The 17,297-nt window shown below is 34.7% G+C and overlaps 1 protein-coding gene across 2 annotated transcripts in view; it reads right to left on the reverse strand.

Annotated features, from left to right (window-relative positions):
• Mgtor (nuclear basket protein megator) overlaps positions 1-17,297 on the reverse strand; it is a 676,213-nt gene that overhangs the window by 620,158 nt on the left and 38,758 nt on the right. For both annotated transcript variants that reach the window (XM_090385135.1, XM_090385134.1), the window contains exons 4-5: positions 10,620-10,716; positions 554-657 (exon numbers count right to left, since the gene is read on the reverse strand). In XM_090385135.1, coding sequence (XP_090241261.1) covers positions 554-657; positions 10,620-10,716 — 201 coding nt within the window. The remainder of the gene's footprint in view (positions 1-553; positions 658-10,619; positions 10,717-17,297) is intronic.

The following is a 17,297-nucleotide window of genomic DNA, read 5'->3' on the forward strand; positions in this document are numbered from 1 at the left end:
CCAAGTAGTTCATAATTCAAGAATGATTTTTCCATAGATATAATAAAAGCATGGCAAAAAAAACAAAACAAAAATTTTTTTTTTTTTTTTATGCATCTTTGCTACAATTAGATGAAAGGAGTAACTGACTGGTGCATTCTTTATTTAATGCATGCACTGTACTTCATTTTCTAAACATTTTCACAGTTAAATAATATTAAAATTAAGTGCACAGTGTACTGAAATATTATATTTAGTAAGACATAAGGTGATATAACACGAGTAAGGTTTTATCCCAAAACAGGCCCTAAGGTTACCTACCAGATTCGGGAAAGGGAGAGAGATGGGGGAGAGGACTTGCTCTCATTCAGAAATTATTGTATATACATTACTAAATAATTCTGAATAAATACTTAAATTATTATCTATTTTTTTTTTTTTTTTACCATATCTTAAAAATGGTCATACTGGCTCTCATATCAGATTAACCAAATTTAACAATACTAATTTAAACAATAGTATTATATTACACTTCATATTATAAAATAATTAGGAACAAAATAATTTTACAAACCTGTGTGGTACCTTCTTTTAACTCTGCTTCCTCCATTTTTGCTAGTGCTTCAAATTTGGATTCATTTGCTTCTTCTAATTGATTAATAAGAGCTTTCTGTTTATCTAAAAAAATAATATCCTCAATTATAACCAGAGATACTGCCTACATTTCAGATGATATCAAAAGAGAAAATTAATATTACATTTAGTAGTAGTAGTGGCATGTGATGCAAGAAAGCAAGTGCATGAGCTTATGCAGCGTCAGCCAAAAAAAAAAAAAAAAAAAAAATCACGCCATTTACTCCAAATGCCTGTCCAGTTCCTCCTTAAATTAATTTAACCTATCAACTTCCACAACAACAGATGGAAGTTTGTTCCAGCAATTAACCACCCGCTGGCTAAAGGCAAATTTCCGCACATCTATTCTACATCTGCCTTTTCTTAATTTCAATTTAAGCCCCCTTAGGTTTGTAATCTGAACAAGTGGAAGGATCCTCTATGGAACCTCTAGCATTCTTAATCCACATCCTGGTTTCATTTTATTCAGCGTGTTCAATCCATTCAAGGTCTTATACATCTTATACACCTCAATCAGATCACCGTGAAGGTGCCTAGTCTCCAGCCACAAAAATTTGCAGAACTTAAGCCTCTCTTGGTAAGAGGATCCCTTCATTCCCCTCACCAATCTTATTGCCCTTCTCTGTACACGTTCAAGCAAATCTACATCCTTCCTAAAATGAGGCCTCCAGACCTGTACACAGTACTCAAGGTGTGGCCTGACCATTGCCTTATAGAGAGGAACAATCACCTCCTTTTCGCTGCTAGCAAAATTCCTATATATCATTGACAAAACCCCATGACCTGCCCTGGCAGCCTGTCTGCATTGCTCAGAAAACTTCATATCTGACGCACAATTACTCCCAGGTCTTTTTCATTTTCTAACACACATTTGGTACATTTCTCTGGGGTTACTTCTACCCATATGCAATACTTTGCATTTGTCAAGGTTAAACTTCAGTTGCCACTTCTTAACCCATCTGTCCATATTATCTAGATCCTGTTGCAGTAGCACACTACCATTACTGTCATTAACAACTATGCCAACATTTGTATCAACTGCAAACTTCGACACTAAGCCAGATATACCTTCATCAATATCATTGATAAATATACAAAACAACAGAGGACCTAAAATCAAACCCTGTGGGACTCTACTAATAACATTAGTCCACAAAGAGCAGCACCCATTAATTACCACCCTCTGCCTTCTCCCACTCAACCATCCTTTTATCCATTGTAGCAAGTTACCCTTAATACCATTCTGCTCCAATTTATACAATAGTCTTCCATGCACAACAGTGTCCTGAAATCCAAATATATGATATCAAAATTATTTTTTGCATCCAGTTCCTTTGTAACCACATCATAATATCCTATCAAATTTGTCAGACAAGACTTCCCTTAACAAACCCATGCTGTGTCTGAATTATGCTGCAGTCTTGTCTAGATGATCCTGCAATGCATCTTTAACCAGTGACTCCATTATTTTACCCGGAACAGAAGTTAAACTAACTGGTCTGTAATTACTCGTGTCACCCTTTGATCCCCCTTTGTGAATTGGGGATACATTTGCACATCTCCAGTCCATGAGGACCTCCCCTGAGTCCAAGGATGCTCTCATAATTATGGCTAAGGGTTTGCTTAGTTGCTTTGCCACCTCCTTTAATATAACTGAAGAGATCCCATCCACTCCAGGTGCCTTTCTTATGTTTAACTTCAACAATTTCTCCTCCACTTTGCTCTCAGTTATTACAAAATCATTAAGAACCCTGCTACAATTTGATAACCTTCTGCCATTTTCAAACCTTAACTCCTCATGTGTGAATATAGATGCAAGATACTCATTCAGTTTGTTTGCTATCTGAGCAGGATCATCAACAGTCGAACCATCGATATCAAGTGGACCAATCAGATTCATCCCCTTCCTTTTACAGTTTATATAAGTAAAGAAATCCTTGCTGTTTTTCTTAGCATCTTTTGCCAAAAATTTCTCGTAATCTGCCTAACCTCCTTTGTGACCTGATTACAGACTAGCCAGCTTATATCTGCCATAGGCTTCTGAGTCGCTTGATAAGTTATATGCATCCCATGCATTTTTCTTCTCTGTCACGAGTCTCATTAGTTCATTTGATAACCGTTTAGGCCTAAACCTTAAACAATATTTCTTAATAGGTATGAAACTTTTAGTAGCATCCACAATTAACTCCTTGAATGCTTCTCACTTAGAATTTACTGTTGGTAACATCGTCAGTTGATCCCAGAGTACAGAATTTAAAAGCTGTCTGAGACCACTGTACTCACCTTACGGAAGCAAAAACCCCTTCTTTTACCCCTGATGGTAATTACATCTTTAAGTAAATCCCACATTAGTACACTGTGATCACTGCCACTAGGTGGCAGTGATCACAGTGTACACATAAAATCAAAAGAAGTGCATCCACACCAAACTGACTGAACAGTGCAGTGTTCATCTATATCAACTGGATGCACTTCTTTTGATTTTATGTTTTTCTTAATTAACAGCATAACCATTCCTCCCTTCCTGTCCTGTCTATCCTTTCTGTACACATTGTACTCCCCAAATTCCAGTTCTGCATTCCTTATATCTGTGTGACACCACATCTCTGCTTGGAAAAAATGCACCATTTAGCAACCAATTAAAATAAAATGTTCCCTCCTCTACACTGGAAAACAAAACCGCCAAACAGTAAACAAAATAATTAAATAAACCAATAATAAGCAGATTACCTGGAACTAGAGTATATATTATAAGTTAGTATTAATAGTGGTTAAAATTATGCCAGGAAGCAAGCTTATAACAACAGTCAAAAAAAAAAAAAAAATTGTCCACCTCATTTGTCGATCCTTCTAATAATTTGTTCAATACTTCTTTAAATTTATTCAAATTATCTACTTTAAAAACGCTAGGTGGAAGTCTATTACAACAATCAATACTCTCTGGCCAAAAGTAAAGTTCTATACATCTATTCTACAACCATCCTTTGTTACTTTAAATTTATGTCCCATTGTAGGTGTATCATCCAAAAATAAAGATACCATTTAGTTTATTCAATTTTTTTAAAACCTTATATACTTCAATTTGGTCATGATGCGGGTATCTACTTTCCAGAGATTGCAATTTAAACAGTCCTCCTTGGTAAGAATATCCTTTTGTGACACCCAACTAACCTTGCTGCCTTCTCTGCAACCATTCCAGCAGATTAACATTCTTCCTACAAAACAAAACAAAAAAAAAGAGACTCCAAAAATAAATGCAGTACTCAAGATAAGGCCTAACAATTGCCTCATAACAATAGGATAACTATCACTTTGTCAATGCAGGAAAAATTCCTGTATTTCATTCCACTGACAGAGCCACATGAGCTTTGTTAGCAGCCTGTCTGCACTGCTCAGAGAACTCCATGTCAAAATGTAGGATTACCCCTAGGTAATCGTACATTCCAACAAGGAGAAAGCTTGTTCTCAAAACCTGTGCTCCTGAACTTACTCCTATTCTTTGCCGCCTTTTTTTACTTTCTTATTCCAAAGGTGTTTTTCCTTCTGCTTGGAAATTTGCTCATATCCAGCCAGTTCCTAAAAAGGGTGACAAATCCCTCCCATCCAATTATCGTCTCATTACAATTACTTCTACTCTTTCTAAAGTAATGGAGAAATCAATTAACCGCCAACTCTTAAACTACCTAGAAACCATCCGTCTGATCAACGATCGCCAGTATGGATTCCGTGTGTCGATCCACTGGTGATATTCTGGCATAAAGGTCTTCTAAACCAGCTTCCATCTTATGGTTTGCCAACTGTTTTTAGTAATTGGTTATCCAGTTTTCTCTCTGATCGCTCACTGAGGGTGATGGTAGGTGGCTCTCAGTCTTCTAACTTCTCCACTAATGCCGGTGTCCCCCAAGGTTCAGTTCTTTCCCCCACTCTTTTCCTCTTGTATATTAATGACCTTCTTCCATTGACTGGAAATCCTATCCATAGTTTTGCTGATGATAGCATTGCATTCCACTTTCCATTCTGAGAAACCTTGCTCTGCTCAATCAGCTTCAACTTCTCGAAAATCTGCTACCAATTCCTTAAATGCCGATCTTCAGGTAATTCTCCAGTGGGGCAAAGACAACTTAGTTGATTTCAACCCTTCTAAAACTCAGTCTTGTCTTATATCTCGCAAAAAGGATTCTTCTGCTCCTATGCTTATCTTTAGTGACACCCCGATTTCTAGGCAAAATGATATATCTCTTTTGGGGATTACCCTGACTTCTAATCTCTCTTGGCACAAGCACATTACAAATATAGCTTCCTCTGCATCTAAAAAACTTGGTTTCCTCTTTCACTCTCGGCGTTACTTTTCTTGCAAACAGCTACTCACTCTGTATAAATCGCAAATCCGCCCTGCCATGGAATATTATTCCCACATCTGGGGTGGTGCCCCCAAAACCTCTCTCAGGCTTCTTGATTCCATTCAGAAGAGGGCAGTTAGGTTAATTAATGATTCATCTCTAACAGAGTCTCTCCACTCACTTTCTCATAGACGTACTGTTTCTGCTGCATGCCTCTTCTACAGATACTTCCATGGGCACTGTTCTTCTGAATTGGCTTCTATAATTCCCACTCTCTCTTTCAAAACAGTCTGAACATGTGCCGCCACCAGCCAACATCCATTTATTGTCCAACTTCAAACCCACAGAACCAACTTTTCATCTTCCTCATTTATTCATTCAACTGCTGCTTTCTGGAACAACCTTCCTTCATACTTATTTCCTGAAAATTACAATCTGCAGAAGTTCAAGTCCAATGTCAACAAATATCTTCTTTCGTCTTCTCAACCTCCAACCCAAGCACGGTACTAAGTTCTATAGGTTCTAATACCTCTTGTGTTTGGGGTTCATATAAAAAAAAAAAAAAAAATACTGCTAGGTCTTTCATTCTTCACAATCTAAGTTTGAAAACACCCAAATGGTAAGTTATTCTGAGTTTGCAGCTAACAAAATGCATTTATACCTTGCATTTATCAATGTTAAACCTCAACAGCCATCTTTAAAAACCAAGGTCGTGTTGGAGTGGTATACCCTGATAACTGCCATTAATCACCTTGCTAACATTTAATATCATCAGAAACTTAGATAGATGTGCCTTACACGTTAAATTTCATATGCCTAAATCTAATGTCATTAAACATTAAGAGTAAGGGACCTAACAGCTAATTTTCCCCACTCAAAACATTAATCCACAAAGAGCAGTGACCATTAATGCCACTCGTTTATTCCTTTATCCACAGAAAACATTTCACCAATGCCACACTTCTCCAATTTGTAAAATACTCACTCTTCTTCCTTTGATGGGGAAAAACAGAATATTTTTCCCACACAACGAATCGCTTTCTTCTTTTACCTCTAGATCACCTGTTCACAATACCTTTGAACTGCTCCATACTGACACCCTTTCATTCATGTGGAATAGTATAGCTTTACTGAAATATAAGTAAATGATGTCAAAATTATTTCTTGCATCCAGCTGCTCAGCAAGTACCTCCTTGTAGCTAATCAGAATGGTCAAATAAGTTCTTCCCTTAATAAATCTATGCTATAGTTGCCTGATCCTGCTCAGATAGTTTACAAACTGAACGAGTATTTTGCATGAGGAATTCTGTATGGAAGTGGAGGACAGAAGCTTATTAAGCTCTAACAAGGAGCTTAATGATTTTGTAATAACTGACAGCAAAGTGGGGGAGGAGGAATTGCTGAAGTCAAATACAAGAAAGGCACGTGGGGTAGATGAGATCTATCCAGTTATAGTAAAAGGAGGCAGCAAGGGAAGTAAGCAAACCCTTAGCTATAATTATACCCTAGGTTTGGTACATTCTTGGTGTATTTTTCTAGTTCAATTGCAGAAAGGTGTAAATTGTGGTGAAAATTATAAAATTCAAAATAAATTTCTAAGCAGTTAATAGTGTAAAAAAAAACAAAACATTGTTAATGGAACCTATAGTAGCTTAGTTGATTGTGTGAGTTGAATACTGATGAAGGTTTAGAGATGTGAAACTTGAATTTCTATACATTGTAATTTTTAGCAAATACATATGAAGGAATATTATTCAGAGAACATAAGTAAAAGAATAAGAGAAGGTTACCTCAATATGATACGTAGAACACTTCCGTCTGATTAACACGAAAATTCAGAGGAAACCACATAGAACCCTGATAAGACAAGTCGCAATCACTGCATGAAATGTTGTATACTAGGTCATTTATTTGTGTTGCGAATGAGGAAAGGACTGAACGATTATTCGGTATAGTGTGTAATTTCCGTATTAGCTTGGCTAGAATTTTAAATTCGGTATCTTTAAAGAATCTGTTAAGTTGTTTGTGCAACTGAATGGGTGATAGCTGTTATAATGCAGAAGCATACCAGTGTTTGTAGGTTTACGATAGATGTTAAATTGGATTTTATTTGTGTTCCAAGTAAGCGCGAAATTTAGAAAATTTAATGACTAAGTATCCATATTCTCCCTCTCCAATGTAAATTTGCATCTAGAATGAATATTATTAAAAGAATGTAAAATGTCTTAGATATTGCTACTACTGGTAATGACTAGAACATCGTCTAAATATCTCCAGTGTAGTGATACATGGTAGAAAAGGTGCCAAATGTATATATTCAATCGTTGAGAGATAGGTCTTCGATATTAGGCCATTCAGGCTTATTCCCATTGGCAAACCAAAAATACTTTGTCTTGAAAGAAGGGAAAAATTTCCTTAATAGGAAGTTTCGTATAATTAATCGGTATCGAGTTATTATTTAATATATCCCAAAGAATATCTAATGTGTTTTCAACGTTTACATTCGTATATAACGAGATAACATCTAGTGAGAATAAATTATCATTACCGCCAAGTCTATTCCTTAAGGTTATTAAATAGTGTATCATAGTGCTTAATCCCAAATTGTATATCGCTTGTCTAAAGGGTTTTATAATGCTATATACATGTGTGGCCAAGGATGGAAATGCTGAGTTTCTGTAGGAAAGAATAGGCTGAACAGGAAACTTGTCTTATGTAATTTTACCTGACAGAAAAATGCAAGAATATTGTATGTTCTGGCCTTCAATTCCTTTAACTGAGCCATAGTAATGTAGTCGTTTTTTCGATGCGTGGTTAACGTTTTATTATATTGATTGACCAAATTGGTAAATAGTGCAGGATCTACTTCAAGATAAGTGGATATATCTGATACAACTGACTCTACCTTATTAATATAATCAATTTGGCAAAATGTAGTTCTGAAATTATTTTCTTGCTTTCTTACAATGGTCATATGCCATTCCAGATATATTAGTAAAATAATAAGAGGAGTTTACCTCAATATAGTGCGTAGAACACTTCCGTATGATACCCTTCAGAAATTAAAACGGAAAAAACGAAAAAATCAACAACTTACCGGTACATTAGAGTAAAATATAAATAATTAAATAATCAATTTAACACAATTCAAAACAATTAAAAATCAAATTAACGCAATTAAAAGAATCTAACAAAAATATTCAAAACGATTTTTCTTCCTAGAAAAGAAATATGGTAACTTTGGGCCGAGTACTTTAGTGTAGATTTAATGTAATTTTGTACCAAGCCATTCAAAAAATATCCCATAGTTGTGTGTATCGATTGTGTACTGCTGGAGAGACGGGAAGTGAATGAAATAGTCAATGAGAGTTTAAAAATTAATTAGATAGTATGAATCAGAGCTGTACTACTCAATATGTTCTACGTTGATAATAATATTAGTAAAATAATAAGAGAAGTTTACCTCAATATATTGCGTATTTTCGTTAGATTCTTTTAATTGCGTTAATTTGATTTTTAATTGTTTTAAATTGATTTGAATTGTGTTAAATTGATTATTTAATTATTTATATTTTACTCTAATGTACCGGTAAGTTGTCGATTTTTTCGTTTTTTCCGTTTTAATTTCTGAAGGGTATCATACGGAAGTGTTCTACGCACTATATTGAGGTAAACTCCTCTTATTATTTTACTAATATTATTATCAACATAGAACATATTGAGCAGTACAGCTCTGATTCATACTATTTAATTCCAGATATAGTAGGCATGCCCTGAGATGCAAAGTCATTGTGCTCTTGTTGGGTTAACCATTAAGGTAATTAATAGTGATGGGTATAATCGAGTGATTTCCATAATCGAATGAATAGTAATTAAGAGATTTAAATAATCAAAAGAATAGTAATTAACAGATTTCAATAACCAAAATGTTCAAACATCATTAATTTCTTCCGAAATTCGAATAACAGTGAAAGTTCAGTTCAATTTAACAAGAAAACAAAATCACCTGAAATGGATAAGTGAATGAAATTGATGGTACAGAAAAAACTTTGTACGATAGCTAATACAGCATATTAATGACTACAATAAGATAAAATGAATAAATAATGAAGGGAACTAGATTGGAGTAAAAAGATAGAAATCAAATTACTAATATGGACCAGAGACACCGCTTAGGCAAACGAACTCTACGACAATAATGCATAAATAGTAATATGTTGAAAGTGTGTATAGGAGAATGCTGTTATGATTGAATATATGGTTGGTATACATGAGAAATTAATGAGATAAAGAGCTAAAAGGAATGAATATGAAGCAAAGTATTTATTTTACTATAGTGTTTAACATATCGTCGTATTACTCATAATTTCAATGTCTTCATTAGAGGTCATCCATCGAAATTATGTGCACAATAGGGAAAATGTAGTCCTACCTATTGCCGTTGTTCACATAATTTTGATGTATGACCTCTGATGAAGACATTGAAATTATGAGTAATACGACCATATGTTATCTATTTTATTTTATTTTATGTGCGCAACAGTATCAAAAGCTTTCCTGAAATCCAAGTATATGATATCAAAATTATTTTTGGCATTCTGTTCCTTTGTTTTGTTTTTTTTTTTTTTTTTGGCGCATCGGCTTCTGTGGCCATAATGCACCTCCCAAGGTTTTTGCAGTACTTTGATCCAAGCCTGAGGCGGTTTGGTTTTGGTTTTTTTTTTTTTTTTTTTTTTTTTTAGGAGCATTAGCAACTAAGGCCATATTGCTCCGGGATATGCGGTGGTCATTCCCTGAATGACCTTTCCGCATCCTCCGTATTTGGTGGTGACGGGCTCGAACCCCGGTCACCTGAGGCGGGATTCGAACCCGCACCCTTTGGGTTGCTAGGCAGGCACTTTACCCACCCGGCTAGCCCGGTCGGCCTGTTCCTTTGTGACTACTTCACAGTATTCAATCAAATTAGTCAGACAAGACCTCCCTTAACAAACCCATACTGTGTCTTAATTACTACTGCAGCCTTGTCTAGATGATCCTGCAATGCTTCTTTATCCAATGATTCATTTTTTCCCCCGTAACACAAGTTAAACTAATAGGTCTATAGTTACTTGTGTCACCTTTTAAATCCCCCTTTGTGAATTGGTGATACATTTGCACACCTCCAATCCATGGGGACCTCCCCTGAGTCCAAGGAAGCTCTTATAATTATGACCAAGGATTTGCTTACTTCCTTCACTGCCTCCTTTAATATAACTGGATAGATAACCTACCCCAGGTGCCTTCCTTATGTTTCACTTCAACAATTTTCCTCCAATTTGTTCTCAGTTATTACAAAATCACTTAGTTCCCTGTTAGAATTTGATAAACTTCTGTCAAGACTTCTTAATTTGTTACTGCTATTTCTTTGGGCCTGTGTGCCTTAGCACTTGCCAATCTTTTCAACTGAAACTGAAGTAAACACAGTTTCTAATATTCGAAAATGGGAAACAGAAAACTTCCAATTCTTCTCTTTTATTCCAAAATAAGTTTTGTATAAATAATCCTGTAATTATAATACCCAACCATGATAAAAGAATGTAGCGATTTAAAATAAAAAATACTTGAATACATTTTTTTTTTTCACTGAAATGACTACCATTCATTCAATTTATCTTAAAAACCAATTACCATTTAATTCTTCAATCTCTTTTCTTCTTTTCTGAACCTGATCTGCTAGGTCTTGCTTCTCTTGTGCCAACAGTTTGTTAGCTCTTTTTAATGATTGCTAAAAAAAAAATAAAATAAAATATAATAGTGGAAATAAATTATTGAAATAGTAAGAACAATTCATGGTTATCATATAAAACAGGAATATTAAAAAAATTATTTAAATCAAAAGAGCTAAAAGGTTATAAATAAGTAAAAAAAAAGGTCAAGGGCAAAACTTTTTCAGTATTTCCTTTCTGCAAAATAAAAAATTTTGAAAAAAATTGTATACAGGTGACCTTGTTAATTCTTTCCAGAAAAACAAAGTGCTAAGTGAATCCGCGCTAAGCGAGCGGCGCATTCCCATAAGGTAACATATGTATTTGTGAATTGAATTCGGTGCCATAGGATATTTCCTAATCAATAATAAACGGTAGTGAAAAGATGCACAAATGTCGGTAAAAATATTTAATATTCAAATATTTGTACATATAAAATATTCTGCATTACATATGTATATAATTATGTGGTAACTATTTACATATCAAAATTAAACTTAAAATTCCAATTCAAATCATGAATTTAATTGATCTAAATTGATTTAATTTAATTGATGAATTTAATCAAGAAAAATGTGTCGATTTTGGGTTGAACTTTGACCCTCTTCCAAATCAACTAAAAGGGGTATTAATTTTAAATCTCCCCGCAGCATTACCACCCAACAATAAAGTCAACCGATCCTTCGCCGCTTTGAAACCTGGCTTGTTTTTCTTCTTCTTTCAATATGAAACTTCTTTTAGGCATTCGTTTCCACAAAAGTCCTGCTTCATCTATGTTAAAAACTTGTTGAGAAGTATAACACATAATACCAGTCTTCAATAATTTTAACAAGTTCTTTTTTGAAAGTTTCGCTCCGTGATCTGCACTTGCGGCTTCTCCCTGGATTTGAAATCTATTCAACAAGCCCTTACTACTTTTAAATGGTTCCACATTTTTTTTTTTTTTTTTTCAGGTGAGTTTTCTTCAGATTATCACATTGGCTGGCTGGCTGGCTGGCTCTCTCTCTCTCTCTCTCTCTCTCTCTTTTATAATATTTAACTTAACTGAATTCTGCATTGGATATTATCTTCAATAAAATTAGTTAGTCTTTCCATTTCAATCCTAATAGCCGGCCTAGCCGTAGTTGCTTGCAATGGAACAGGTATCTTTCCCTCTGCTAAAATTAATTCTTTATTTTTTTATAATTGTTTTTACAGTTAAAGTTGCAAGTCCTAAATTAAGACACAAATCTGCTTGTCGTTAACCGGAATCAATTCGCTTCAAAACATCTAATTTAATTTTCAAATTCAGTCTTTTTCTTACATTTATAGTCTTCGTTCTGCGCTCAGACTTTTTGCTTTTTCATTCTTATCGGCCATTATTAACTCTTCGAAAATGTAACTGCGTTGGTTGCATTAATTAAGATACAATGTTCAAGTAAACTGTCCGTTTTGCACGATGTCTAATACTGTACTGAGTGATGACTAGACTTTGAATAAATGCATATAACACAAATATTACAAGCAATATACTTGACAATTTTTTAAAATGGTTGATCTCAGAACTATGTAACAAGTTACAGGCATACCTCGATTAACGAATAGGATGCGTTCCACGAAATTACTTCGTTAAGCGAAACTTCGTTTTCAGAGGTAAAAATACTATGGCCAGAATAGGGATACGTTCCTACGTAAAGAAAATGAAAAGCTTTTTTTCGAACAAAGAAAAGTTTTATTAAATAAACAGTCAACTTACATACAAAGTGAAATCACATTTTAAAATATGAGGTTAAAGTCGATTGTTTATGCTTTTTTTCTCTTTCATAATTGCCTATACGGAGTTATTGCATTTAACACTGATCGCTTAACAATAACACTTCTTCCTAAATCAGGATCATTTTCACTAAAAAAATTTAAAACGTTTTCAATATCATTTAAGCACCTTTTTAAATCTTTGGTTGTTAACACTTTTTCGGCAGGAACTTCTTTAACTTCGCATTCATTATCTTTGTCTTCGTTGCTAACAAGGCTTTCTAAATCTTCCACTGAAAAACCATCATCTTCTACATTCAATAAATTTCTAACATCCTCTTCATCGACATTTTCGAAACCTATTGATTGAGCCATCTGGATAACTTCATTTCTAATTTCTTGGATGTTATTTTCTTCTTCTAGTACAACTTCTGGCCATATTTTGCGCCAAACTCCATTTAAGCATTTCTTAGTGACTTCTTTCCAAGAACTATCAATGCTTTCTTGCGTTTTTAATGGTGTAGTTTTTCCAAAAAGCTTTAACTGTCATTTCCTCTTTATCCTCTAGTTCAGTTAAATTGCTTAAAGTTCGACGCAGATAATAAGCTTTAAATGATGATATTACTCCCTGATCCAATGGTTGAATCAGGGAAGTTGTGGTTGCTGGAAGAAACACAACTTTGACAGGAATGCATGTGTCCAACGTGTTAAGATCAGTAGGATGTCCCGGAGCATTGTCTAACAACAAAAGAGCTTTTTCTTCAAAGTTGTTTTTTTGACAATATGTACTGTTTTACTCCAGGACAAAAGTGGTTAACAAACCAATCAGTAAATAACTCCTTGGTAACCCACGCTTTTCTATTTGCTTTCCATATTACAGGTAAATTCATTTTTATGTTACCTTTTAACGCCCTCGGATTTTCTGAATGGTAAACTAATAACGATTTTAATTTATAATCGCCAGAGGCATTTGATCCAAAGAGTAACGTTAAACGGTCTTTGGCTGCTTTGAACCCAGCAGCTGATTTTTCTTCAATAGAAATGAAGCTTTTTGTTGGTAGCCGTTTCCAGAACAAACCGCTTTCGTCAACATAACACCAAATTTGGTGGAAAATTTTCACGTTTAATTGTTTCCTTTAGTTTTTCTGGAAACTTATTTGCAGCTTCAACATCTGCACTTGCAGTTTCTCCTGTTAATTTTACACTATGAATCCTGGCCCGTTTTTTTAAATTTCTCGAACCAACCACGAGAAGCCCCAAATGTTTCCGTAATTTCTTCAGTTTGTTTAGATTTCAGGTGATTAAACAAAAATGGAATATTTTTTATGTTAAATGGGGCTTGAAATTGCGGACTTCGTTATAGCGAGGCTTCGTTATCAGAGGTAACGTTAACCGAGGTATGCCTGTACTGTACTGCAATTAAATTAGTGTGCGGGAAAGTTTCTCAAGTCGGCGTGGGAAACATTTTAATGCTGTTTTGCTATTCATTTCCAAGATATCGACTCCATTAAATGAAACAATTTCGCTAAATATGCCAAAAATGCAATCTGTAAAAGAGTGCTATAGTGATCTGTGACAGCGTTATAGTCAGATACGGGTTATAAGGCGCTTCCGTAGCCAGGTGGGAAGGAGCAGCAGTGCGTAGCACATGCTTCTTGATTAGACCGGGGTTCGAGCCCGTCACCATCAAATACGGAGGGTGCGGAAAGGTCAGGGAATGACCACCGCATATCCCGGAGCAATATGGCCTTAGTTGCTAATGCTCCTAAAAACCAAATAACAACAACAACAACAACGGGTTATAATATAAGAACAGCGTTATAACGAATCAGCGTAAAGCGAACCGCGTTATAACGGGGGCCTGCTGTAAATTGTCACTTATTTGAAATGAGGATAACATATGGTACTCCAAAACAATTAAAAAGAAAGGCCATAAAACTACATACAAATATTAAGAATGTTTATTGGGGTTACAAGAGAACAAAACAGCCACCACAATACAGGTACTTAACTAGGCAATATTCTGTAACTCAGCTGAGTAACATCTTCAAGTCGAAAGGTTATAACAAACTTAGAATTAAATAAATAAATAAATCTTTATTGTGAAGTAGAATTACAGCACAATATCCCATCACGGCGACGAGCGCCAGGGGTTCACATATAGATAACATAAGTACAAATTCAAATGGCTACAAAATATAGCGAACACATACAAAAGGCTACAAAATACAGATTACAAATGCAAAAAGAAATACAAATACATCATAAAAACAATAACAATTTTTATTATAAATTACAATTTATAATAAAAATAAAATTTAAAGTTTACAATTATAGGGTGCAAAATTGAGTACAAGCATTTTAATACAGAATAATATAGTGCATGATAAGATAGAACAAATATACAATAAAAAATGCAGTAAATACCAAAGAATAACAAAAACACTGAGGTTAAAGGTAAACAAGGCAGGTTCAACAGAAGACCTCACAGACATGCCCACATGAATAACTGCCATTGCTGATGAATGCAGTCAAGAAACTCCAGAACATATGTCAAAGACAAGAGAAACTGTTGTCTTAAAAGAAAGGAACTAAAAACAGAGCAAAAGAGAAAACAAAAATGGCTAAAAACAGAAAATGGAAAAACAAAACTAAAATTATAATTTTAAAAAATCAAAGCTAGGAGATTCAAACCAATTAAAATATTAAATTTAAAATTAAAAATAACAGAACTGAAGAATAAAAAATAAAAATAAGAACCAAAAAAATATTTTTTTTTTAAATAACTGTGCAGAGAACTCTGCCAAAACTGAACTTTAAGGTATAAAAGCTCAGTTATAGACAAATATTACAAGTAAGGATGGGGGTGACTTAAATGAAATAGTACAGAGTAGGAAAATTATAAATTTATGAATATAAGGAATAAAAGAACTACTAACAGAAAAATAAAGCTTCCCAACCAGGAAAGCAGAAGGCAATCTGGCAAAAAACAACTGGGACAGAAATACACTACTTTATTCTGTATTAAGATTCCTTGGACTCTGGGGGAGGTCCCCATGGACTGGAGATGTGTAACTGTGTCACCAATTCACAAAGGGGGATCAAAGAGTGCCACAAGTAATTACAGACCTGTGAGTCTAACTTCTGTTCCAGGAAAAATAATGGAGTCGCTGGTTAAGGAAGCAATGCAGGCCATCTGGACAGGACTGCAGTTATAGGTGACACAGCATGTTTGTTAAGAGGAAGTCTTGTCTGGATACGATGATGTGGTCACAAAGGAACTGGATGCAAAAAATAATTTTGATATCATGCACTTGGATTTTATGAAAGTTTTTGATACTGTGGCACACAGAAGACTACTGTACAAATTGGAGCAGTATAACATTAAGGTTCACCAAGAAAGGCAAATTGTATTACAATGGATAAAAGCAGTGGTCTTCAAAGTGGGGTGCACGAGATGATCCATGGGATGATCTGGTAAACAGAGGGAGTGATGCAGTCCTTCCATTTGGATCAATGTATCTATGTGAGGAGACTTTCTCTGCAATGACTGTTATTAAAACCACGTTTAGAAATAAACTTAACTTGGAACAAGATCTTCGAGCTGTGTCCCAAAATATGAAACCAAGAATCAATAATGAAATATATTCAAGCACATTGATTCCAATAAAAAATGCTGCTGAATTGATTTATACCACTTTGTACTTTAATTTCAATTTTGTTTTGTATTTTTGCATTGAATTAGATTGTGATCTTTTCAAATTATATGTGATTTTACTTATGTGATTCTAGATATAATGCATAACACGTAAATTATTTATAAATAAAACAAATTCTATTACATTACATTTATTATACTTGTTACATTAATGATTTCATAACATTTTGTGCTTGAACTTCAATTTAATTTTGTTTTGTATTTTTTTATTTGTGATCTTTTAAAATTATATGTGATTTTATAAGTGTGATTTTAGATATAATGCCTTCCATGTAAATAATTTATAAATAAAAAAAAAAATAAACTTATACAAATTTGTATATTTCATTTTTTATTCTGAGGTGCACGCTAATCCTTTTAAGTAAAATAAGGGTGCGTGAACAAAAAGGTTTGGAGACCACAAGATAAAAGGATGGTTGAGTGAGAGAAGACAGAGAGTGCTTATCAATGGACACTGCTCTTCGTGGGCTAATGTTATTAGTGGAGTTCCCCAGTGTTCAGTGTTGGGCCCATTGTTGTTTTCGGTATTTATCAATGATATTGATGAAGATGTATTAGGGTTAATGTCTAAGTTTGCAGATGATACAAAGGTTGGTAGGATTGTTAATGACTAATGATAATACACTAACTGCAACAGGATTTGGAAAAGTTGAGCACATGGGTTGAGAGGTGGCAACTGAAGTTTAACATTGACAAATGTAAAGTACTGCATATGAGTAGCAGTAACCCCAGAATAACAAATCAACTGGGTTGTACTCAAGGTAGTGGAGAATGAAAAGGACCTGGAGGTAATTGTGCAGTCAGATATGATGTTTTAGCTCATGTCTTGTCAATGATATACAGGCAGGGATAAGAGGGTGATCACCAACGTCCTTAACGGACACTGTACATAAAGAGAGAGAGAGAGAGATAAGGTGATTGTCCCCTTGTATAAGGCAATGGTCAGGCCACCTTGAATACTGTATACAGGTCTGGAGGCCTCATTTTAGGAAAGGTGTAGAGCTGCTGGAATGAGTACAGAGAAGGGCAATGAGATTGGTGAATGAAACAAAGGGTTGGTGTTGCCAAGAAAGGCTAAGTTCTGCAAATTGCACCTTCAGGAGACTAGGCACCTGTGAGGTGATCTAACTGAGGTGTATAAGGCCTTGAATG

This window comes from Mastigoproctus giganteus, chromosome 11, assembly GCF_048544385.1.
Source record: "Mastigoproctus giganteus isolate SK-2022 chromosome 11, ASM4854438v1, whole genome shotgun sequence".
Lineage (NCBI taxonomy): Eukaryota > Metazoa > Arthropoda > Arachnida > Uropygi > Thelyphonidae > Mastigoproctus > Mastigoproctus giganteus.